We start from the raw sequence: 26,628 nt of genomic DNA, 5'->3' as shown, positions 1-26,628 counted from the left end.
GAAATTTCACGCAATGATAAAAGGCTAAAAGCTCTTATAAATATTATATCTTATAAATCAATCATCTGCGTGCAAGTAGGTCGAAGAAATGGTATCATGCATGGGTATGTTAAAGGAGAAGCTACCAAAGTTTGCACACAGACAACTTTTTGGAGTTGTTTTTGATTCAAGCTTCTTTAAAGTGACTCAGATGGTTTATATTAAGCTTCACTTCAAATAAACACATGAAAAAACACCACAGCAGGAGTTTTGCCTTTTATGCTTTTCTGCTCTGTAATGATACATTTCCAATTATAACCAACTGCTGTGTGTTAAATAGATCTGTAATTTTTTAGCCCACTTATGTGCTGGATGCTAATATCACAGTGGCACATCTTCGCTCTTGACTTACAAACACCGTACAGTGGCACATGACTGCCTTCCTGCTCCAACAGGAGGTTCTGGTCAACTGAACAGTAAGACTGTAGTCTCCAGCATGACTCAGGGGAGTCATAACCGACTCATTATAAATGAATGAGCTGGGCCGAAGCTACAGTACATATGCACAGCACGACAGGCAGGGGTATAATGGAAGCGACATTCACTGACTGTTTTTTTTTACAAGTTACAAGAAATGCACAGTCTAGAATATTGATTTTAAGTTAAAACACAGTGATGTGACTTGCGGGGACAGCTGGGTGGATGTTTATGGCCTTTGTGTAAATGACTCCATCTTGTGTGCACACCCTGAGTGAGGACAATAAAATCGAGTGTAGGCGGTGGCCGGTAGTATTGTATATGTATGATGTATGACACTGAGGCAAGCAGTTGTGGGATGACGTCCCACTGTGGCGATGAGTCAGTCGGTCCTGTTTGAGCCAAACACTCTTAGGGAGTAGCTCTGAAGACTGAGGAGGAGAACAATGGCAGACCATAAAGGAGCAAATGTCATAGAGCAACCTGAACATCTGCCAATTCACTGCTATGAGCTAATACAATGATAGGCATAGCAGGTCACGATTCGGAGGTAACAGAATGACCATTAAAAAAGTGCTCCTTTCTCTGTGCTGCAGGCCCTTTTAGCGTGCACCGGCGCTATACTACATTCAGGCCATCTCTGGCCGAGCCCTCCAGGAAAATAATGCATGTTCCCATCAGTCATGCTACACTGCAGTGCACCGCAGCCCCCTCCGCTTCCATGCACCCTCGACCCCATCCATCATTCCTGAGTACGGTGGCCTCAAGGCACTGTCTGGAAGCGCTCTCTGAAGGAATGAGGGAAAACAAAAGTCAAAAAGGGAGCAACAGAGACAGAAACTGAGGTACAGACAAGAGGACTGAGGGGGATGTAAAGGAGACAGGGCCGGATGCTTTTTGTAGGAGGGTGTGGTGTGTGGCAGACTGCAGGAGGCCACTCCTAGTGCTCTCTGCTGTGTGTGGAGCTGCATTGTATGGCTTCTTTGAGATGTAGTAGAAGCAGTTAGTATTTCATTTTCATTGCTTTTGCCACACCTCAACTGCAGTTTTCATGTGAACTCAACTCTTAAATGTTTTGCTGTTGCAGTACATGTTTTGCCTTCTTCTTTTTATTTTCCTTTCTGTGTTTATTCCTTTGCTGCATATTTTGATTTCATTTTTTGTCTTTTACTGCACCTTTTTTTCCTCTCTGTTTTCCTCATCGCTACACCATCTCCCTCTCTCTTTTTCTACCTCTCAGCTCTTTAGCTATCCTCTGTTTCCCTTGCTCCTTTCCACTGTCTCATTAGCTGACAGCTACAGCGGTACTCCTATGAGAGGGCCAGATGAAACCCAGAGAGTGCTGTGACCTTCGGGGCCACTATCAGCGACAAGCCATCAGCTGCAATGTCTTCTAAGGTGCACACACCAACACACACTGTACGTGCTAATAGGCCACACGAACCATCACGAGCACACAAACACAGCATTTTCTGGCATATCATGGTCTGTCAGGCACCTTCAACCTTCAGCTAGCTATTCACCAAGGCTAAAGAGGTGACACATGCGGCGGAAAAAAATGACAACTAACTACACCCCCCACCTTCTCATTCCCTCATATGATCCACTGCATTGGTGAGGGGGGGGGGGGATGGTTATGAGGCCAGGGGCCTGCTGGGGCCAGAGTCCTTGAGAGGTATGCACACGTAAACAGAACAGACAATGCACACACACACAGAGCCATGCTGTAAATAACGGCCATCAACCTGTGTTTTAATCAGCTTCAGGGACGCATGGGTGCTCCCAGTGACGCTAACAGGCCATCCTTCATCAGTGTAGTGGGTGGGGGGGTTGGTTGAAGCACGGCCGTGCAGACCTGGAAGGTCAGTGATCAAACCCTCTGGTTGACCCCTTAGGCCTAATAGTGACAAGTTGGCAAAATGCTGCACCATAAACTCAGGATGAAATAACCATGGACCAAGAAGACTAACAACCTTGAGACCAACCATATTTACAAGATGAATGTGAGCAGCAGACACAAGATTTAATCAATCTCTCCTCTCCACTGGATCAATTGCAGGAAGTCAAACCTTACACTACCTGTAATACAGTTGCTTTGGCACTTTGAGTCGGAAGAGACAATCAGGAGAAGCAGGAACCTCAGCTGAGATGATTGTAAAGGTTTACCGGATGCTAATTTAGCAAGAAACAAGAAGAGCTGACTTCTAATTGCCTTTATTAGCTGCTCTCTGTCTCCTTAGGGTATGTGTGTGTGCGTTGGTTTCTTTTTAGAAAAAAAAACTGATTAGACATCTCTAATAAATCATATCATTAGAAAAGCCACAGGAAGGAAGGCAGAAAGTGGAAAGAGGAGTATGATGACGTCATGGGAAAGTTTGATTACTTTAGACTGAGGCTGCTGGATGACACAGAGGAGAGAGAGGGCTGGGACAAAGACAAGGTTGCACACATGCATATCGTGCCAAGAAGGAGGCTGGCTTCACTCTGCCAAGCATTTTTACACTTTGCGGCATGCTACAAACCCCGGCCCTGCTATATTCCTTACATATCCACAAACATCTGGCACCCAGCTCCAGTCCAATCCATCCCAGCCCATCGGTGAGTGCGGAAGTAAATTCCTCCTGGCCTTTAGCCTCTCATTTAGTGAATCAGACTGAGGCTTCTTCCACTTCATTCCCTGTCAACATACAAAATTAGTGAAGCCCCCCATCTTTCTAAAAGAACTGCCATAAGAATCATGACTTATTTTATAGTTTACATTTGCAACTTGAGCCGAACTTTAATGTACTGTGTTGGAATTGCAGCTGATCTGAATTGCTAATTGCAACACATAACTCAATAGATAACCTACGCACAGCAGAACAAAGTGAACCAAGAGGGAGTGATTAACACTGATGGGGAAGAGCTCTGGGGGGATAAAAACTACAAATAAAAACATCTTGATTGCATGCCAGAGGATTCTTGCTATCATCAAGAGATTAGCATTTTCTCTTGAATTGTTAGCAGCTTCATTGTGATTAGAAAATTAGCAACTATGCAGATCAGGTGGGGCTGTGAAGTCAGTAGCTTTTACAGAGGTACATGGAAACTCATTGTGTCTGATGTGTTGCACCATCAGGGCATCATGTGCTGCAGCATATGGGGGCAATCTTCTCATTTAGGCTGTATTAAAAGAAGTAAGAAGTTACTTTGATGCCACCCACAGGTTTCCTAAAGGGCTGTTGAAGCTCAGTGCCTGACACCTTTCTCCCAGTAAATCCAAATATAGGCAAAGTGGATGAGAGTGTGGTGGTGGACCCTGCTGCTAGTGGCCACTCATGGAACTGCAGTTTTTGACACTTGTGTGCTGGCTTTTTTTTTCAGTTCTGGAAGAGGTTACACACCTGAGCACACTCTCATACACTGCACATTTCTCCACACTGCTGCACAAGCCATTCTTCTCCTTCAATATAGCAGTTATAGGCACTTCAAACGTGATGCAGAAGAAGCCTTAGGTAACAACTTTTAGGCGCTTACTAATTTTTAGGTTATTGTGGCTTGGCTTCAGCGACTCTCTGTATGACTCAAAATGGTTTGCTCGCTAAATTACCTTATAATCAGTCATGTCTGAGTCTTTGCTGACATTGTCTGTTTGTAAGCTGAGCTAATTTTCTAAGACAAGCTGGCGATGCGATGGTTTTGTAAACTGAGCTTCTGTAAATGGTGTCTTGCCTGATTAGGATGCAGGTGCATCTGCTCAAATTTACCAGATTAATCCATTTAGAGCCGATTAATGCACGTAAACACCCCTTCCTTCGGACAAACTCCTCGTCCTGCTCCAGCTATGATCAGCACAGCAGTGTGAGGGCTGCCAAGCTCCGTTTGAGAGTAATGGGGGAGGTGGCTCTCTTGCTCAGATGGATCATTGCGCTCCAGCTCCCAGGGTGAGGCAAGAGATAATTTGTATGGACAGGCAGAGTCTCAAAGTAGACAATGATTTAGTTGGATAGCCACAGAGCTGGACAGATGCACTTTAAGTGGCGTGAGGGGGAAAGAGTTAATAAAATCCCTCATAAGCTCACCAAATGGACAGAAATTTGGAGGGTCTGGTGCATAAGCTGGCACTAAAAAAAAGCCAAACTCACAGTCATCACTATGATCATCTGTAGGCAGCAGGATTCAAGGAGGTGCATATTAGGCTGGCTAAGAGAGGTCAGTCACACTGTTAAACGAGCTAATTAACATAAACTCTAATAGCCCATAAGGACATGTGGGAAGACGAGGTTTAACACTTTAAACTATTAAGCCCCTCTATCATTAGTGTTGCAACTGCTCCGTGCTGCAGCCCAGATATTGCCACCAAGAGCTGCATCTGGCAAGAGCCATGAGAACACAAGCGATAAGGATCGGCTCCCACACTGGCCACTACCAACAGTGCTTCATCATCACAAACAGTCACCCAGAAAAACAATAAAGCAGGAAAATGGGCTGAGATTAATCTGCCCCTCTAGCACTTTATTCCTTTAATGAAATGCTCTGTAATAATTAATTTAGGTCTTAATCACGGTGGATGCAGCCATGGGATTTTTTGAGAAAGTTCACTTTTTTTCTGCTCCAACCTTCTTCTAGAATCAGACGCCATAAAATATTTAAACTGGTACGACTGCTGCATCTTGATCGATTATTCCCCTAGCTCTCTTGTCTAAATGAGCCTAAGTCAGGCAGAGTTCAAAGGGTTTGTTTAGCAGACCAGAAGAAGCAGACATACAGAAACACTGGGTGGCTGGCATACAGAGAAGAAAGAAAGAAATCCAGTTTTAGAATTTATGTTTGGAGTTTTGTTGTTTTTGTTGCTACAGAACATTACCACACAGAAACTGCACAAAAACATGTCCTGGTTATGAGCTGGAGAACAAAAAGCATCTTTATGATGAGTGAGCTGGCCTTCCCCACAATGACTCCAAGTTAAACACACTCCATGCAACCTGCTGCATAATCACACACTCCCAGCCCAAAGCTAACACACACACATACACACATACACACAGTTTCTGCCCTCACACATTAATTTTAAACTTTACTTTCACTACTTTAGTTTCACAAATGGGAATCATTGTTCATTGTTTTATGACTGTCTAATATTGTCAGCAGATTACAGTGATCACAGCCTGAAGTAAAAAAAAAACCCTCCTGTTAGCTGACCCTGATTTGCCCCCATTTCTCCTCAAGGAAATCTGTCACTTCACCTAAACACAATCAACCATTTTTTTCAGTCTTATGTAACCATAATTGTTCAGTGTGGGAGTGTGACGTTAATGTGCAGGGACAAGGGCGTTATGATTCAGATCTTTTTGAGGATGAGGAAAATGTGGGTGTTTCTGAGGAAACAGGGCTGATAAAAACACCAGTTACTAAAATAAATAAATAAATAACAGTGTCTGTGTTTGAGTCGCCTGTTGTGGTGTTTGCTGGCTCCCTCACACACCTTAATCTGTGAAGCAGTGGGAGTGACAGACACAGAAGATCACACACTCACACTCAGACAGCCATGATTGTGAGCTTGAGTTAAGTGATGAAGAGGCCCCAGGTGTTTTTAATTGTGCATTAGGTCTGTTTATTATGACTGACTAAGAGCTTCACAACAGGATCTGTCAGACACTTTTAAACATCTGCATTTTTTCTTTCAACTTGCCGTGTGTGTGTTTTTCTGCCCCACATTCAGCAATCCCCCCACCCCCCTTGCCTTCTGCCGTTCTCTCCTTTTTTTGCGCCCCTCTCTGTCTCTTCATTCTCTGCGTCTTTCTTGTGCCTGTGACGCGCCGTATATGAGCGAAATCTGCAGCTCAAGCTCCCACCAGGGTCTCCAGTCCATTTTCACATCCACGCTGCAGTGCAGGTTGGATTTCAGCATTAAATGTTACAATTAAGTATTCAAATCACAATGATTCACCGTCATTAATGCATCTTTTAATTTAATCATTTAATTCATCACACACAGGTTTCCACTGTGAGCACAATGATTCAGATTTTATTGCCGGGCTAGCTGAGGTTTTCTGGTGTTGGCATAAGGCACAAAAAGGAAATACAGAACTATTAGTTTTAAGCCTCTGCTCTTACAATGATGCACAAAATTACTGGGCAGTCACATGCTTACCAATGAATTGATAAGGTAGTATTCAAAATCTCAGCCTGTCCTCACCAGGAAAAACAACCACTATCTGTGGAGCCTCTTTGTTAAGCCAGGATGGAGTGAGGATCTTCACCATGGTAGCCATAAAAACGGCGAAGAAGCTTGTTGACAGCATCGGTTTCAAACCAAATCGCTTTGCAAGTTTCCAATTTGTTAAAAAAAACCTAAAAAGGTTTACCTCTCCTTGCTGACATCTAATGCACCATTAAACAAGAAATTAATAGAAATCTGTCCATATGATGCACATGACCTTTGACTTTGAATTCAAACAAGTCCACCTGGACCAAAATGGAAAAAATCCTTCAAGGTATTGCTGAGATGTTGCATCCATGAGAAAGGAAACCACATAATGCCTCCAGCCATAGCGTAGGTGGTGTCAAGACCTAAAAATTATGTCTAATCAAGTATGAGTAACAAATATTAACCATCAATTGTCTTTTTAGTGGTTAATTCATTCAGGCTATATCTGCCTTGAGTAAGTAATGACAATAAAAGCATGACACCACGCACTCACTGCTCATCTGCTCTGACTGTCTGCTGTAGAAATTATGTAGGAGGCAGTTGAAAATGTCTGAGTGCCACGCTGTGTCTGTATTTGGATAAATATAAGCACCGTGCCTCACACTGTTTGCTTGTCCCTCGGCTGCTAATAGCAGCTCTCATGCTATGAGATGATAAGGCGGAAGAGAGTGATCAGAACAGACAGAGAGAAGCTAATGGCTGCCATAATGTAGTGAAGGGCACGCACATTAATAAATCCATAGACATACATTCAGAAATGCAGACTTGCATGAAGTATGGATGAACACACTGACATACAGCATATGACAGGAATGTACAGATGTGTACACCGGGGTACAGTTACAGTCTTACATGCACACACACTCCTTTTAGTGACACATCGATGTATTCTGATTACTTTTTTTGCATTTATTGACTGTATAAAATACACTAAAATTGTCACTAAAACACCTTTACATGCACACTTTCATTCACCTACGCACACCAAATCTCTATAGTATAATATCTGTGGAGCATCGGTCCCTGCACGGTGCAGTAGTAAATAACCCATCCCCCTGAAGGGAGGGACCTGCTAATGAAGTCAACTGTATGCCACTGCACTGCGTAACTCACTGAGGCTCTCTGGCCACAGCACAGGACTCCTTTACTCACCAGGCCACTGTGCTTTGCTTTGCTAGTGGTTCATACTGCAGTGACATAGATTGATTCAGGAATAAGTCAGATCATGGCGCTTTTAAGTCGCGTGCTCTCCTCTCATTTTCACTCTCGCTCTCCATATGGCAGAGATAGCTTTGAATGCTGTCGTTGGAAATCTGCTGATAGAACCGGGAAGCAGAATGGGATGCAGATGATGTAGACAGATAATAGAAGCCTCTCCAGTGTAGGGGCCCTCCTCCTTAATGCCTGCCACACTATCATCTTGATGTCTTTGTGCTGGAACATTGTTCCCTAGTTTGGAAAATGAGGTAAATCGGATTCAGAAAACAAGTGGATTAACTTAATCACCCCTCGGCTTTGACAATGACCTTCGCTTCTGAGGCATAATAAGGATTAGTTAGAAGTGGAAGGACATATGCCACGCAAAAGAAAAAGATTATAGTTCTCCCATGACAGAATGATTGAAATGTGCTATTCCTTCATGGTGAGCAGCTGTGATAAGAGGACGTGGAGCAATGCATCACAGTGTCTCTGTGATATTTAAAAGAAAACTGTGATATTTCTCCCAGCAAAATGCCTTCAGTGTAGCCTCTACAGGCAGGAATCCGATTTCAGTGTACAGAAATGTACATAAACACACTGAGGCAGGAAGAGAAAGGTTTACATTTACAGTAAGGCTATTGATTTCAGGCTGGCTAGCATATATTCTCCACAATTTCTGTCATTATTGCGAGGGAAATGGCGTAATATTTCTTACAGAGCATGCTACGTTATCGATTCAATTCAGGAAGGAAGTTATTCTCAGGACTGTATGAAAGACAATACAGCCATGTCACTGCACAGCAGCTCAATAGGACATTACAGTCAACAAGGTCATGCAAATTAATAACAGACTTTGACCTTCAGCCTGACTCATAGGAGAGGTGGGGTCAGATGGGAATCTAAAGTCGCCAAGCATGCTGCTAAAGGCAAATGGAGGAAACAAGATCTTCAATATGGCAATTGATCTCCAGTGACAGGACAGAGTGATCAATCACCCACACCAACACAGCATGTCCTACCAGGATGCAACTGAGAAAACTGATCCTTTTTTTTAAATTAAGAAAGAAAAAAAGAAGCACAGACAGAGAGGAGAGAATGTGCTGACGTGAGTTCAGTGAAGGACGAGGCTGTCCATCTCTGCTGTTGTTGTTGTGGTTGGGATCAGGATTTATGCTATTGTTGCTATTGTCAGCTGCAGTGGGGTTATCTATGAAAGGAGGCTTATTCAGGAAAAAAGCTGCGTGTGTTTGTGTGTATCTCTTGTGATGTATCAGTAGATCCGTGCGTTGACAGTGAATGTTCTTCTTTTGTGTGTGTATGAAGTGGTTGGACAGAGGAGGATGGCAGGGGAGCAAACAAGCTGCATTTCCTCAACTCCTGCTTTCCTCTCTCTTTCTGTTCTCCCCCTTTTTGTCACTCTTACTTTTCTATCCTCTCTGACTTCCTCTTACTTCCAACAACACGGGGATGTTTTGGGGGGACTGACATTAAAATGTGGGGAACACAGTTACATAATGGGAGCTGGTAGGTGAGCTACGTCTACATGTTTATGTGCTTATCACTGTCTGTGATTTTTCGGTAAGCAGTGATTTCTCTCTCTCTCTCTCTATTTGTTTACACGTGCAGGTTATCCTAACGTGTCCCATAAAACAGCAAGCACAAAACCACACACATAAACCACAGCCGTACACACATATTTATGCATGCTTGCACCACACAGTCTGTCTTTCTAACCCTTGATGAGAGAGAACGTGGCACTGGCTGTTGCATCAGGCCTGCTGCACCGCAGTAACTCACACTGATCTGGAGCACTTTCTTTCATTCTTTTATCTCTGGCTACTTTTTTGCATTCAACGGTTCTCCTTGAGCATGACACCTATCACTCTCTGCAGTGAAGTTTGTGCACTCAGGCTGTCCTGCACGGAAAAAATCTGTGAAGACAGGAGCAGCAGCTTGGTGGCGAGGCATCCTCTCTTCAGAAGGGAGCATAAACAGATTGATCGGGCCGCTATACTGCAGTTGCTGATGCTGACTCACTCTGTACATTACAGACGAGGGAGCGAAACAGGGCGGCTAGAGAAAACGTGGGATGCTCATAAAGTGGTCTCATCTTTCCCCCCCTCTCTTTCCCTTCCTCCAACCTTTTTGAAGGTTATCCAGCTGGAGGTGGGGGTGGAAGGACAGTGGCGGTGGTAGGGGAGGGTCAGGGAAGGTAACAGTCCACCTGAAGCAGCTTCTCAACAGCCGTGAACATATGAGGGCCCTTCAATAGAGCACTCGCTCTGATTAGTAATGTGTCCCTGTGGATATGTGTGTAAACCTGACAGCGAGGAAACGACTCTGAGACCGTTAGAGGGATTGTTACTGCGCCATCTAAGCTGGCTGTTTGGCTGGAGGGGGGGTGGCAACGTGCAGTGGTAGCGCTGGGGGGGCGGATGCACCATTTTTCTATTCCAAAATGAGCCCAATGTCACCGTGACAGCGCAACACTCCTCTGAGGGCACCGCAGGCCAGGGGGGAAAATGATGGATGAGTCGCCAAACAGCCTCTCCTGCTCCTTCACTGTGTGTACACACACACACATGCACTCGAAGTCAGGGAAATACGTAGACATAGTATACTCACATGATGACAATGCATAGCCTGCAATATGTTCACATAGAGGCGTCTTGGGATACACACATATGTTTTCACCTGCATAAAGAAAATACACACGCGTGTGCCAGAAATATGCACACACACACACAAGCCCATCTGGGGATACACACATACACAAACACATGCTTTGAGTGATTTATTTGTGTCCGCACGGGCTCTAATTAATCACCAGGATATAAACACTCCAGATGCAGATATTTACAGGAGTTATCAGTAACACAAACACATACACACTCACACTAAGAGCACACAGGACTAGCTTCATTATGACTGCAGCCCAGGCTAATGCCACAGGATCAATGACAGATCCTCTCTCTCTCGCTCCCTCTCTCTCCCCTCGTGTCTCTGACCCAAAAGCAGCAGCGTGCTGCCATGCAGAGCACCCTGCAGCGTTTATTCCTTCTATGACCGAGCAGTAGCCTTCAATAAGGCCCTCGGGTCATCCTCAACATATCCATCCATATCCCACCAACCCCAACCAGCCCCACCATTCACCGCAACACCAGTTAGGAGGATTACATTGGAAGGCAATTACTTAAAAGTGCTGATTACCTGCAGAAAATTGTAACCACTCATGCTGCTGGAATAGTTCATTTACAGTATGTCACACTCCTATAAGAACATTCAGCTAAATAGGGTTCGTTTTAATCTGCAATGCATGAAGAAATTCCACGATTTAGATGCCACAGTTGTACTGCAATAACTCTGAAGCATCATAAGCATCTGTGATCTGATTACTGCATATTTACAGTAACTGCAACAGATTATAGATGTCATCTTTTTGGAATCAGATTACTGTAATTCCATTACATTTGATCAAATGCCCCTCGTCGGCCCTGCTGAGCTCACAGAAAGCAGCATCTCCGACTGTCCTCATGCAGATGCAGGTCTACGCGGGCAGTGAAGGAGAAATATGGTCGGCCTCTGGTGAGCAAGGTGCGTACAGCTGAGTGGCCATCCATCACAACCCTGCGGCAGAAAGCTATACGGGCTCAGCTTGCTCAGACCCCTCGCCTCGTAAGAGGCAGAGGGGATTGGGAAGAGACAGGACAGTAAGAGAAAGGGCTCATAAACATATTCCCTCAGGATGGGGGGAGGGTGCCATGTAAAATCCTCCAACATGAGGTTGGGGAAAAAATGTCTGGCCTCTTAGATTGATGGACTACGCTTCTGCGCTTGTAGTGTTTTTCCTGCAGCCCAATACACAGGGGTGTACAGCTATGATTACCTGTAGTCATGCCACGGCTGGGAGTAGATGGCGGCTACAGTCTAAATATTAGGATTAATGACCATGCGGGTCAGTCTAGTGAAACATCATTCATACTTCTGTTTTGTTGCAGTGCCATGTAAGCAATGCAGGAAACATTTGGAGTGTGCAAAAAAAGAATCTATTTGTTTTTCCTGCTTTCCAATCATACATAAAATGACAGATGTGATAAAATACTCGGTAAATGGGATTACTTGCTCTGCAGGTAGTGTTAAACAAAAATCAATACGAAAAATAACGAGGGCTTTCAAAACCTATGTTCTACCAGTCATGCTAATGCATTCAGATGATAATGTGTGCAATAATACATCAAAACGTCCACCCACAGGACAGGACAGGTTAAATATCTTTCCCTAACCCCCCTCCACTCCTCCTCCTCCTCCTCAGTCTAGTACAACCTTGATTCTCCTTTCTATGGGATCACTTGCAGATCTGTTATATACTATATTCAGCTGGTCTGGAAGAGGAGTGAAGTAAGAAATGAACAAGACAACAAAGTGGGCAGTGTTCTAAATATGTTGCAAGAAGAGCGTACACTAATAATCAAAAATGTGCTGATGCAGTTGCTTTAAGATTTCCCTGGAGACCCTGAGTAGTACACTTACCGAATGACAAACTGACACTAACTTGCATGTCAATGCAAAAGTCCAGCTACATCACAAGGACGGGCGACTGACACTATTGGCATTACTTCAGAAAAACCGCCTCCAGGTCCATCCATCTTCACAAGAAGTCTGTTGCTTGAGATACAGGACAGCATAAGAAGCCCAAGAGTTAGTCATATCGTCTGCCCTGATCTTGTATAACAAGAAATAGTCTGTATTCAAATGTGACTTCATTTCTCTGCATGTTGGATGCAAAAGCATAGAGTCCTCATCTTCTTTTATGCTGTCGCATTTGAGCTGAAGGCTACATGTGCAACGTTGTCTTTGTCATTTAGTGTATTTTGCAGAAAAGGCATGTAACCTGTCGTGTCCAGTGTCAGTAATTTTAGCCAGCAGCAAACACATGTGGTCAGTTGCCACTGCAGAGCGTTGCTAACTGTGCACTTTTCCTGGCGCCCTTGCCACTATGCATCTTTTAGTGTCCTGTAACTGGAAACCGTCACCTCTGTCATCCTCCAATGCTGCTGCTACTTCAGAGGCGTCTCACACCAAGCAGGGCTAATCTCTCTGTATTGATGCGGTCAATAAAGGCAAATATAGTAAAGTGGACAGTGAAACCACCTGCACCTGGAAGCTGAAATCTGAGCAGTCTTTTCTTTGTTTTGTTTTGTTTTAAGACTGCATACTGTACATATGTCTGTGATGTGCTAGCATACTTTTACTCGCCTGCGTGGGTTCCTTTTGTCTGATAAGTTGTGGCAGCTTCAGAAGACAAGCATTGATTTCAAGCAAATCTGCACAGACATCTTCTCTTTCTAGTTCGGTACACCTTTCCACAGCTAATGAGCAGCCATCTTTATTCCCTACCGAGTGAGATGTTCTTTTTCATGCCTCGTGTCAGAAAACACTGGCGATTCATTACCAGGGAGGAGAGATGCAGGATGGAGGGGGAGAGGAAAAAAAAGAGTATGATGGTTAAGCCTATGCTTTAAGACAGACAACTCCGTCCCCTAATCCCTTCTGAGCAGCCGTAAGCCTTCGGTTATCGCTCGTTAGAATTGTGCATCCCTTAAACACATTAACTTAGGCCCTAACGCTGGCCCCTTTTTGTATGACACAGCAGCTGCTCATAGCACAGTCACTGGGCTAGGAGGGAAGAAACATGCTAATTGCTGTCAAACTCATTTAAATGGGTAACAAGGGTGTTTTTTTTAATGGATGCAGAGTATCAGCATATTTTACAGCAATCAACGTGATCGTGGAAAGCTCTTGAGGCAATTGCTATCCTGCAGTATACCTCAAACATGCATCAGGGAGGAAAATCTGACGATAAAACCAGGCATGAAGACACGCATTGACAGCCGCTCAATCATTTAGGCACAGTTGTATATTCACGTGTTTCTCTTTTTTCCTGACACACACACACACATCGGTCCTCTAGTTATCAGACACAGGTATAAAAAACAGCAGAACATTTTACTTGTCACATGTCCTGTGGGACTGGGATCAGTGATACATCCACTCCCCACTCCACTCTATTCTGCAGTAAACTTACAGCCAATGGCATTCATCCTGTCAACCAGCACTTTAGCTGCATGAATAACTCATAACATAAAAGAAACAAGTCAAAACAGGGCTCTAGACTAACTTTCTGCACTGGTTGCACTGGTGCGCCTAACTTTTTTTTCTTAGGTGCACCACATCACTGTATTTTGTTTGTTTATTAATCGCCATACAATTTTGCATGGAGGGCTTAACTTAACATCTGTCTTAACAAAAAAGTTATTTTCATCTTCTCATCATCTACAGCTACATCCGCTCTGTTTATCTGCCGGGCCTAGCAGGGCCATAGCCAGAGCTTTGCCAGAAATGCTGAAGTCGGGTAGGCGGTCTTAGTCTGTCTGCAACACACACGGGGGTCCCGCCCTTCACTGTCTCTCATTGGTTTAGATCACGTCACGGTTGTAATTTGTGTTTTTTGTTGCACCACAGGGATAATGTATAAGTCGCAGGGAATGTATTTCCCTCTAACAGCTGGTCATACTGGTCCAACCTCAGATATTTTTTGGTTGCACCATTAAGAAATTAGGTTGCATGTGCGACCACAATGGTCACAATCTAGAGCCCTGCAAAAACAGGTGTCAGCCGTAGCCTACATATGAATACCAAATACAGTATTTTGTTTCCTGTTTTGTATTTAAATGTTTAATTTTGGGCACCACTGTAATAACATGTGTATCATGAAGTGACTAATTTTTGACAGGGATGTGTTCTTTGATTTTGAACACTCACGCCTCACTGCTTTGTCCATACTTGAAATAATAGGGAAGAGGGCACCAAGATGACGGTGACGGCGAGACTTCAAAATATCCAAAATAGCTAAGCTGGTGACAGTTAAGAATAAAAATGTCTTTATTTCTTTTTAGAGAACACACATACAGAAAAAATGTAATGCAGAGAATCATAAGCCACTATTGATCTCTGAAGAGAACACCATGTGCTGTTATCCCCAAAATAATGCTCACAGAGCCGAAGCCAAGCTAAACAGTTGCTGCCCACCGTGGCTTCACAACAGCTTATGAGTCGAGCGCAAACATCATTTTACTTTCTTCCATTTCCATTTGCTTCGATTCAGTGCACTTCGATAAACACAGCCTGATGCTGCTTGTGATCTCCAGCTGTGCTACGGGTCACACTGACGAGGGAGAACCACAGCGACCGGCCGACCACTACAACAAAGGGGCGGGGGGGCTCTTTATGTATTCTGACTGCAGCGCGGCTAAGATGGTTGGTGTTTGCTGACACTGCAGATGACTTGCTTTGCTCTCTCGGCCCCTTTCTCAACCAAGGCAGGATAGACTTAATTGCCTCATTAGCAAAAGGGGCCAGCGAGGAGTCGGCCTCTTCCACATTGTTCAATGTCAAGAGTGCAACCGAGAGGAAAGGTTAATAGAGTAAAGAGCATCTCCCTCTCCTAAATGGAAAAATGTTTGTTTTCTTCTATGATGGGTCAGTGGCCAAAAGCTTCATTTCACTCCACACAGACAGAATTATGCATTTAATTTCATCCTATAGACGCAGTGTATATTCTAACCTTCATTATTCCTCATTTCAAAGTACAACACAGCTTGCTGTTGCTGTGTGGTAACTCCCAAAGCTGCCTTTTTTATGCTAGGACCCATCCGGAAAGCAGAGTCATCATGCCAACTTTAATTATTTTAAGAGCTTGAATTTGCAAAGTCTGCTACTTCCTCCTCCACAGCTTCTTTGGAGCCCAGACAGCAAATCAAGCCAAATGCTAACACTCTTGATTTCCCTCTTGAAGAAAGACACACAAATAAAAATTATGTCTGCTGCTGAACAAAAATGTGAAATCCCCCCCAAAAAACTGCATGTTTAATAATGTTGATGGAGTCAAGTCAAAGCAGCAGGAGTACTTGCTCACTGAACACACACACACCATCCTGCAAACACAATAAGACAAACTCATACAAAGCGTGACAGTTTGGACAACAACGCCAAACCATGACAGGCATCTTGAATGGAGTCCTAAGCCCCCTGTCTGTCTCCTGACAGGAGATGTGCTACTCTCTAAGTTGGGTCTGACAAACTGCATGATGGGGCCAGGCTGAACAGGCACGCTTTCTAAAAGAGCTGCAACGAATGAGTCAAACAAATGTGATTTTATCTGCTGAAGTTATGACTGAATGGTTGTTGGGATCAATTTGATAATCTCTGAGGTACACTCCACTGCTGTAGAGAGAGCACACGAGCACAGCTAGGCTACAGCTGCAGAGAGTGTTTATCCACCAGTAACAAGCACATTCCACATTAATGTAATGTCCATACAAAGGAAAGCGCTGCCTTTTGGCCACGGAAAAACATAGAAGCCTTAACATTTACATAGGACTTCAGGCTGTAGATTCTACCTCCTTTACTACAGAGCAGTTCACGACTGAAGATACATTAAAAATGTGCAGCTACACATCTGCATGGGCAATATAGCGTAAAGGCTTCATTTCATCAACAAGTCAAGTCTAACGAGTTGGAAAAAAAAGGTGGTGGTGCCATCTGTTCTGAACCACTTTGCTGGGAAAGATGAGGGAGGACAAGAGGGGGTGGGAAGGGGGGGGTGGCTTTTTCAGCACTGACAATATACTGTAGTACTCTGACCACAGCCTGAGCGCCTGAATAAGCGACTTTATCTCCAAACTTCAGCCTATTCCCGCCTGATAAAAGCCTCAGCGGTCTTTAATGTGAAATACTGAGGTGAGTGCTGTAGGGTAATCAGTGACAGTACACACTTAATTTGTGGACAACCTTGCAATTGATCAGTGATATTCAGTTTACAGTGTTTTTCGCTGTGCTATGAAATGGCTGGCATTGTGGTTGGATAATTAAACCATCCATCACATAACATCCACTGCAAGAGAGCAGGACTGGCAACCTAAGGCTGGACCTAAATTATTGCATTTTACAGTTTAGTACTGAATGGCAATTACACAAGGTAAGGTTCTGATGACGAAGAATTTTATCCCTATAAAGAATTCATCAGGAGAATGTATATCTTACACAGCTTTAAAGGTCACTTCCAAAGTTTTGTTCCAGTCCATAAATAGATTAAGCAAACTTTTTTCTTTACAAACCAGCTACAGATCTATACTGGACAGATGGCCTGAGTCCTGACTTCAGCTATCATGCTCTAAGAGCAGAAGGAATCCTCCAGATGGTGTTCAGGTCTTGCACAGGTAACCACTTTGTCTTCCACCACTCTAATCAATGGCCACCAAATTCCCTCTCTTCCAAACACCATCCATCTTTGGGTCTTTCCTGGCTGCTGTGTGACGACCGAATGCGGCCGAAGATAAATGTCTGAAGGGCAGAAGGGCCTCTGCTGATTAAAGGCACTAACACTTTAGGGAAGACTGGCAAGCAAAGGAGGAAATGGAGTGAGACAATGGACCACGCGGGTTCAAAACACCTAATGGAGTGTCCTGCTTGCTGCACTAATAGACTGCTTCAAATTGAAAGAAACAGCAGGCGTCTAAATAGAGCGACGTGGAACATTTCCTCCTGTTCATTCGCTCAGCTCCCAATTGGAAAAGTGAGAGAGGAGAAGGAGAAATGGAAAAAATAAAACTCCTCTGGGCTGCCATTGTTTGGTGCAGCATACAACTTCGTTTCATTCATCTGCCGTCAATTCTCAGGATTGAATTACAGCTGAATCCCATAGAGTGAAAGAAAAGTCAGTGCTTTGTTCGTTGGTGCCACACTGAAATAAATAAATGTTCATTTCTGAATTCTTTCTGTCTACATGAAAAATTCTTTAAGCTCTCAGCAGCTTTATGGGGAGGACTCCCTGTGGTCACACTCCGGCTGTGAGCTCTATTCTCTCGTTGATTCACATCTCAGCAGCGTGATACTGTTGGAGTGTCCAAGCTAAAATCTGGACGTGATAATCAATAATCACAGTGTGAGATGAGTCACCACACACGCTGGGGGCTGACAGGTGCACCCCATGAACATTTAAAGCGCTAAGCGACTGGTAAGGAATGATCAATTATTGGCAGACAGTTTACTGAGGTTTTGACGCTCTGTCACTCAATGAAAAAGTGAGACCTGTGCAGCTGCAGCAAGGCCTCACCGGTCAATCAGGCTTCAGAGTAAATATGAAGTCTGTATAATTACGTGTCCTCAGTTCTGTTAGCTTGTTGCCAGGAGAAGACACATGAGCTTGACCTGTGCTGTTACACCACCAATGTCACCCCTCTGCTGCTAATTGGCTATAAATGTTTTATCAATAGTGTACTTTTCCTCTCTCTGTCATTGATGTTATGTTTAGAAAATGAAACACACCTCAGCGACGGGGATTTTTCTCTATTTTAGCGGTTTATTTTTCTGCACAGTTGGATTGCACAGCTGCAAAGAAAACAAGAGATATACCTGGATTCAGAGACAGAGAACATAGATCAAAAGCATGTTCTGCTAAGAGAAGACAAGCATGCCAGCTTCATTCCGCACTGCCAGCTTTCACCAAGGCAGAAAGCACTTGAAAGCACCACGACGAGGGCTGGGAGCTCGGAGATGATAGCATCTCAACCCCCACCCCTGATAAACAAATCCTTTTAAATGTTTCTTTTTTTGAAAGACATGTGAATTTTGATCACCTTGCAGCTGGAGAGCACTTGATCTTTGATAGATTGAACTCTATTTCCAGCACCAGTCAATAGCTGCATAGAATGAATACCAGGACAGACCTACAGCAGGGCGAATCAATGAGAGACGATTCTTTGCTCCACCTTGCTGACTGCATCAGCGTTTATCTCAGTTTGGTTCACTCTTTGATCTACTCGCTGCTTACATAAAACAATCATAGACCTTGATTAAAATATTTATGCTCACAAGCAGCAAATCACTTCACATATTCTTAGAAAATAGGAAGCTGTAATTGTGCCTGCTCCATTGACTTTCACAGTTACTCACTACTACAAATAAGGCAGATATCCTCCCTTTGAGAGAGCCAGAGTCCAACCATGTGTTTCAGTGACAACTTCCTATTTTAGCTTTGTACTGTCTGATCCTAATATGGTAAATTAGCTAACTTGTCATATCTTAGACGATAAAGGAAGTGAGAGGCAGTGGTTAATGGAACAGAAATGTACAACACTGCAGAACAATTTATGAAATCAGCAAAACGCAGTTTGGTGAATACAGCAACTTCTCCTTAATGTTTCCTTCTGGTAATGACATGGTTAACTGCATCCATCTGCTTAGGTCAGCTGCTAAGAGATGGCGAGTCAATAGGGTCAACTGATGAGGTGAAAGGTTATTCTGTAAGGTGATCGGTTCTTTTGTCATTGCTTGTGTTGTTGTCATCTAATATGACACTTGATCAAATTTAGCCTTCTGTGAGGGAAAGTGATCAGAATGGATCGGATCATGCTTCAGTGACCTATTGATTTTATATTTTTATTTATTACATTCACATTTTTCCCAAAGCCCATGGTGACTCCATGACCAGCCTGTTTGTTTTGCTTTTGTATTGCACACAACATTTTGTAAGAAATTATAGTAGGCACAAGATTGTACATGGAATTCAATTTCCTGTTTTGGAGATAGATGGAACAGGAGGTCATGTTGAGATGGTCATGGTGGATGACGAGTGAGGGATAGGGGTGGCTTCCTATTAACTTGGAAGTTACATTAACATATCATGATGCAGGGATGGTGTTTCAATATATCTTATCAGAAAACAAACACGTAATTTTTTTGCTCGAAAAATCAATGAAGTGTTTTCCTCGAGTGTATTGATGTTTTCATACGCCCAACATATAAGTGGATAGAGGAAGTTGTAGAAAAATGTTCTCTTGCCTCCTATTGGGAAATGGAAACCTACTTATTAAGTACAGAAATGTAAACTCTTAGGAGCAATGGAGGTAAATACTGATTATAAAAATGTTCCTTATCTCAGTCTGAACTTTCTATTAGTTGACCACGATGAGCAAAAATGACTCCACGGTTGATCTGCTGTATAAAATAAGAGTGTAGCTGTCTGGACTGAAAAGTGTTTATTAATACAGCAGTACAGCACACTGGTGTGGTGCAATGTCATGTGTAGACTGCGCATGTGGCTCCAGTTAATGTGATCGCGAGCCTTTCCAGAACATCTGTCAAAGATTAGCCGTAAAGTGAAATAGGCAGTTCCTGTTCATTCGTTCCAAAATAATCTGGCAGTAATTTTCCCAGTGAAGGATATAAAGGAGGAGGTTTTATAGAAACACGACACAAACCCAGCTCTGTCTAAGCATGCATCTTGTGTTTTACAAGTTGAGATTGACAAAAGGCCCATACAGAATAACGCCTGGACAGCTCGGAAAATTATGGGTGTGTCAGAAAAAGACCAGGAGAAGGATGAAGGAACTGTCAAACAAAGGAATGTGTAGAACTCAGGAAAGACTGTGTAGAGCCATATTTATTTCTACCTCACGTGTCTTTGGCTGCAATGAAAAACCAACCTGCCTTGAATGTGTTGGAATGAAAGCACTTACTGTACAAAGCAGGGACACTTTTACCTACAAACACTCTGTTTCACAGCATGGCATTCAGCTCGCTGCAACAGAATAGAGAGACCTTGTGACTAAGAGCCCCACAATCAATGAAACATGAAGAATCCCTCAGGTACAAAAAAAGAGGACGGCTTGTTATTCAGGGAAGCACGCTGTCATTCAAAGGCCACACACTTCAGGGGGAAAGTGCTTGAAAGGCAAAGTTTGTTAATGATATGGGTCAATTGTTTTGAGGACGGCTTGACCTCTGTACTCATCTGCAGGCCTCTCCTGTCACCCTCGGTGGAGGTTTTGTATTCTCTCTGCCCTTGCTGAGCCATTCAGATTAGCCACTTTGGCTCCTAGTAATACAATCCTTTTCTTGATGGAAATCTGTTTACACCTGTGAAATAACTGACATTGTATAACCAGGTGGAGAAAATCACTGCATGCTGTAACTGTGACGTGTGTAACTGCTGGTTGTTGATTCTCCTGTGCGATGCTTTGCCTCGTCTTGTCTGTGTGTGACAATGTGCAGAACAATTTCATACGTCTGTATCATACTCATGAAGTCATCGTAATTAAGAGAATTAATTGTATCTGCCACTCAAAGAGAGAGTGAAAGTAATTTTATGCAATTACAATGTGAGATGAAGGATAACTGACTCCATACCTAACTGACACATGCCTTAAATAACACGCAAGCTGCCTGAATGACCACGTCCTGGCCATAAACAAATATTTAGACAGCGGACATAATAATGCGAGCCAAAAGAAGATCAAAAGCGAGCCTTAATGTATGGTAACTAGACGTCATATATCGAAATGTCTCTGCGTTTGTAGGAATGTCAGAAGTCTTTGGCTGTGTGTGTGTGAGGGGGAGTGATTCAGGCACAAACACATCAAGATGTCACTTCATAACCTCTGGCTCAGGAGGCTCCTGTCATCTTCACATTTCAGAGATCCTCTGCCTACCCGGCAGACATGCTAAATATAGAATGGGGACAGAATTTCTGTTTGGAGCCACTGCTCTCTTTATCTACATCTAACACTAGCAAGCATGTGTGCATACGCATGAGCCGTCTCCTCTCTGTTTTCACACATGAATGTATGCATGAGGACACATTCATATTAAGACCCTACCATGCTGCCACCATCCCTCAAATTTGTAATTTTCTAATAGATTGATGCACAAATGAACATAAGACTCCCTTCTCCAAGTGAGGGTGCAGAGGTTTGGATCGCATTTAAAAGCTGCTCATACTTTCCAATTACATTTCTGTCAAGTGACTTACACTATGTTATTACTTCCTGGACAGTCATTTTCAAATTCCCTCATTCAGAATCATTTAATCCTGGCACAGGGACAGAGCGGGCAATCAATCACTGCTCTCCTTTACCTGTCTGAATGTCCAACAGCACCGCGATGTTACTGAGTTACTTTATTTGACCTTGTTCTGCTTCTTACTTCATTTCAGCTGAGTTACCGAAGGGAGACACGCAACTCTCTGTGGCAATTAATTGTGCTACTTATCTGTAATGTGAACGGTGGATATTACATCACCAACAGATATTAATTTAAAAACGTCTCAGGACTTGCAAAGCCAAATAAAAAAAGAAGAAAGAAAATGAGCCCCTATTAATGACTATTGATTCTTTTATAATAAAACAGCCACTTCCTCTCTTTTCTTGGCCTCAGTGTTGATCTTGAGTTAATACAGGCTATAACTTCAGGAAAACGTCCTTCAGTCTGGCACAGCGGATCAGCCTAGCTCGCAATGCTACTTATATTTCCTTGGTTTTGAAGGGGGTGTGTGTGTGTGTGTGGGGGGGGGGGGTGGCAGATATTTAGTTCTTGCCTGAGAGACATGTGATCAAGGTTGCAACTGTACTGGAAATGCAGTCTGATGAGATCCTTTTCAGCTGCATGAATTGTTTTATATGTCGTAATGTGACAGGGAAATGGAAAAATGCCTCACCATGGCAACAACAAGTCATTTAACACTGCAGGCACGAGAACATGGTTACTTTAAGAGAAGTCTGCTGTTACTGTATTGTTCATTGGGGACAAATCACTGCAGCGTATGTCAGTGTGGAATGTTTTCATCATCATCATGTGTAGTTTTGGATATACAAACACACCTAACCAAACATGTGCAGAGTCAGCTGGTAAAGTTAAACTGAGGATCACGCACACACACACACACACACACTGCAGCCAATACCAGTGTTTGCATTAGCAGGTCAGCATGTATGCAGCTCCCAACATCATATCTCCAACCTTCAATTTTCCATACGTCATATTCAGGGTCACAGGGGGCTGCAGTTTCTTTTTTCCCAGAATGCATTAGACAAAGTAGACAAAGGCCAAGGGTTTACTGTGCAGACAGATCACCACAATATAACTGAATAATGGGAGCTGAAGAGGAAAAAAAACTCTTCAGGCATTTACAAGCCTGCAGCACAAGCTACATCAAGCAAAAGCAAACAACATCAGTTGTATGTCTAAACTAATGGGATGAAACATGAAAGACAAACGCTGAGGTCTGTGGAGACTGCACGAACGAGGAGAGCACGACTTTTGGACTTGAACCAGAGCACATGAGCTGCCAGGTCTTGTTTGGATTTTTCCTCATATGGCTAAAACTTTTCCATGCCTTCATACCTTAAACACCTCACATACAGTATAGTTTATGTCCTGGTACACCCAGCTAGGGGAATTTGAGCTTTTACTGTAGGTGTTAAGACAGACACACAGTGGGGAGAATAAAGGCACTTACTGGAAGTCATTTTTACACACAGTCTCACGGTAACTTCCAGTCAGAGGAGTCACAGTGGAATTAAACATTCCTCATTTGGCTCTGAACCTGGAAGCTCCTTCAGGCCTTTTACACTGCATTACTATGATAATACTAACAGTAATAATAGGGGCAGAACTGCTGTTAGTAAAGCAATAAAATAAATCGCTGTCGAGACAAAGGAAGCTTTCCTTTCCTCTACTTGCAAGAGCAGCCCCGTTTAATTAATAGCCATAAGAAACAATTAACTTTTAACACATAATGAACACATAACAAGTGTAAACATGCTCATAATTACATTCAGGCAAACATAAGGGAATGTTGTAACCAAGTGAGGTTTTAGATACAGTTTATTTTCCTCTCATTATTTGCAGCAGGCCTTCCTTTGAAGGACATGTGTCAATACAAGCACATGCAGGGTCAATACATCTGGGCAGCAGATACAAAGGGAGGGGTCTGCTCAACTTTTATCCCCGTCAATGTGTCTTATTTTCCGAGATGGGGAAACAAAGATTGCATACGAATTCCTTAATGTGTGCGCATCACAAAGTGCCAGGGGCTTACTACACGGTGTGAAATAAACTAAAGAAATAAATATATTCTGACATCATTCTGAACGGAGGCTGCAAGATGCGTTAGGGACGCGTTAAAGAATAATAATAAAAAAGGAACCGTTTCCATATAATAACGGACATGAATGGCCACATCCTCAGTGGTTCGCACAAAGAGGAGCGGGTTACGCTGATTTTAAAAAAAATGAATGAGTTGGTTTTTAAAGAAATTCAAAGTGACTTACCCAGAAACAAAGAGCGGAATATTGCAGACATCACGGCTGGAAATCCCATATGCAACGGAGCTGGAAACAATGCGCTCAGACTGCCTTCAAATTCATTCGGCTGACCTAAGCGCAGGCACAACGAAGCGGTACCATCAGCGGATTCACGGGAGAAATCAGAGAGAAATAAATCTTCGTGGAGCACATGAGTCACAGGACATCATATGTTGCACACGCCCGACATATCTAAGCCTCCCAATAAGAAGAAAAAGAAGGAGAAGAAGAAGCGTGGCTCTTTCTCCTCATCGTCATTTTCATCGCAGGCTATACTTGGCGTCAAATCAAAGTTCCCTGGCTGTCTGGCTCTGGCGTGGGACGTGTTGTCTCAGGGTCCCCTCTGTCTCCTCCTCGGCAGTCTCTCCTCCTTTCCTCCTCCGTTGCACAAAATGCCAGAGAGGAGGAGGAGGAGGAGGAGAGAGGGCGAATAGGTGGATGATGAGGGGATGCTGAAGGATGGAGACCTCTAGAGTCTGAAGTTCTCTTACACAGCCCGAGCATCCTGCAACACACACTGAAAGGCAGCTTGGGAGGATGAGAGTCCTCTGTTATGTGCTGCACACTCCAGAGAGTTAATTTGTTTGTAGAATGCTATTTATGAAAATCTTGTCAGCTAATAAATATGCAAAGTCCTGCTCTATAGAGCTGCATCTGGGGCTTAAAGTGATACTGCGACTGTGTTTTTATTTTAGATTTCAACACATAAAACAAGTGCCCATAGTGCATACACTATAGGCTTAATAACAATGCTGTATGTCACTGACCATCATGGAACACATGTACATAAACAATATGTAGCTGCATGCTGTCGCATTTCCTGTTTTATGTGCAATTATTTAGTGTAATATGTTACATTGTATGAAATTATACTCATGTGTAAGTATGCACATGTATGAAACATCTACTGTATGATGTGTGTGTTTATTGTATTTAAATACCAACTATGTAACATGTAAGTGTTGTCATATTAGATGTGTTCTGTCACTGGTGACATATCTGATAACGTACTGCACTCACCATACACATTATAGTCCAAATTATCAGTTTGACATTTGGCATAGACCAAACAATTACCACAATTTAAAAGAATATGAAAGCAGAGAAAAAGTGTGACACCTACGTTATGAATATTTGGTACATACTGCTGGGCCATCATGGCTGTTTCTACAAACATTTTCTTGCTGTATTATTTAAGAGTACAAAGGGTAGCCCCAGTAAATTATATTAAACCCACTGTGTAAACAGCAGAATTATAATAATTATTAAGTTCCTCATTAAACATTAAAGATTAGCTGTGCCTGGTCCTACTGTATATTAATGCTGTTTCTCAGATTTAAGACAATAAAAGTCCTATGAGGTATGTTTGTTTTTCACACCAGCATACGTGTTGTGAGGTGATATACATATGATAACTTACTGCTATGACTAAGTGTCTGTCTGCTAAAACTTGGCAGACAAATTTGGACTTTTTTCACAAACAACAGTTGTTAATGAGCGAAACAATAACAGTAACATATGGTCATCACACGTTGAATTTAAGTGTCGTTTTGCTTCCTTATGAGTAGGAACGTATTGCAAATTAATAATATTTTGACTGTTTCCCTGTGGTAATTGGGATTATGGTTATTTATTTATTACTTTTTAGGGTTTTGGTCTGTCAGGCTAACTGGAAGTGACTTTACATCCAGAAATACTGCATGTTTAAAATTCAAAAGCGTGATGCGTTTTCTGAGCTATTTATATTTAGCAGGCAGTGATGATGCATGTTGTGATCAAAGCCTGTTTATACATCTGTTCTGAACCACGGGCGTATTTGTCTGCTTACTTTTTTTTTTTTAATAATTATTATTTGTCCACCAGTTTTCCAGTCTCAGGATTATTCTATCAATCTTTTCACAACTGCCACACCACATTTATCCCTTCACTGGTTTGAGGCTAAGATATTTTACAAGTGTAGTGCGGTCTTAGGTAAACAAACAGCAAAATTAGAGGTGCTGCCGCATACTGATGGCTGCACTCAGACCTTCAGACAAATGAATCCCCCCTCTTCAGCATCTCAACAATCAACAGAAATAACAAAAGGATTTCCAGTCGCCTGTGGCCCCTCAGCTCTCTCTCTCTCTCTCTCCCTCTCTCTCTTTCTCTCTCTTCCTCCCTCAAGTGGCCTGCTCTTCAGCACCAGCCATCCTCCATTCCTTTCCGTTCCAATAACTAGATAGCTTGAAACAATGTCTCACATGCAGAAGTAGATGCACGCGCGCACACACACACCACTCTTTTTTCATCTCTTTCAGCGGTACAGACACAAAGAAACACATGTACCCTGAAAACACTGGAAGAGACTCTGAGGGCGCAACAAATAAACAACATAATTCCAGGCATTTTGAGAGACAGATAAGACACGGTTAAGTGATGTCTCCAGTCTTGTGTGGCCAGGTTTTTTTTTTCCTTTCTGTGTTTTTTCGGCAGAATATAAAAGGTCACAGTCTCATTGCAACTCGTCTTCGCAAAAGTTGGGATTCGGAGAAGTGAGCTGCAGCAAGGTGGGGAATACAAAAGCAAAAACTAGTCAAAACT

The 26,628-nt window shown here is 43.0% G+C and overlaps 1 protein-coding gene across 2 annotated transcripts in view; it reads right to left on the bottom strand.

Annotated features, from left to right (window-relative positions):
- Positions 1 to 24,434, bottom strand: part of clmpb (CXADR like membrane protein b) — a 60,360-nt gene extending 35,926 nt beyond the window's left edge. For both annotated transcript variants that reach the window (XR_003671597.1, XM_028419912.1), the window contains exon 1: positions 24,016 to 24,434. Coding sequence is in view for 1 of the 2 variants with exons in the window: in XM_028419912.1 (XP_028275713.1) it covers positions 24,016 to 24,064 (49 nt within the window). In the remaining variant the exon portion in view is untranslated. The remainder of the gene's footprint in view (positions 1 to 24,015) is intronic.
- Between the last annotated feature and the right edge of the window lie 2,194 nt (positions 24,435 to 26,628).

This window comes from Parambassis ranga, chromosome 13 (genome assembly GCF_900634625.1).
Source record: "Parambassis ranga chromosome 13, fParRan2.1, whole genome shotgun sequence".
NCBI classification, from domain to species: domain Eukaryota; kingdom Metazoa; phylum Chordata; class Actinopteri; family Ambassidae; genus Parambassis; species Parambassis ranga.
This window is presented reverse-complemented; position numbering and strand designations above follow the sequence as displayed.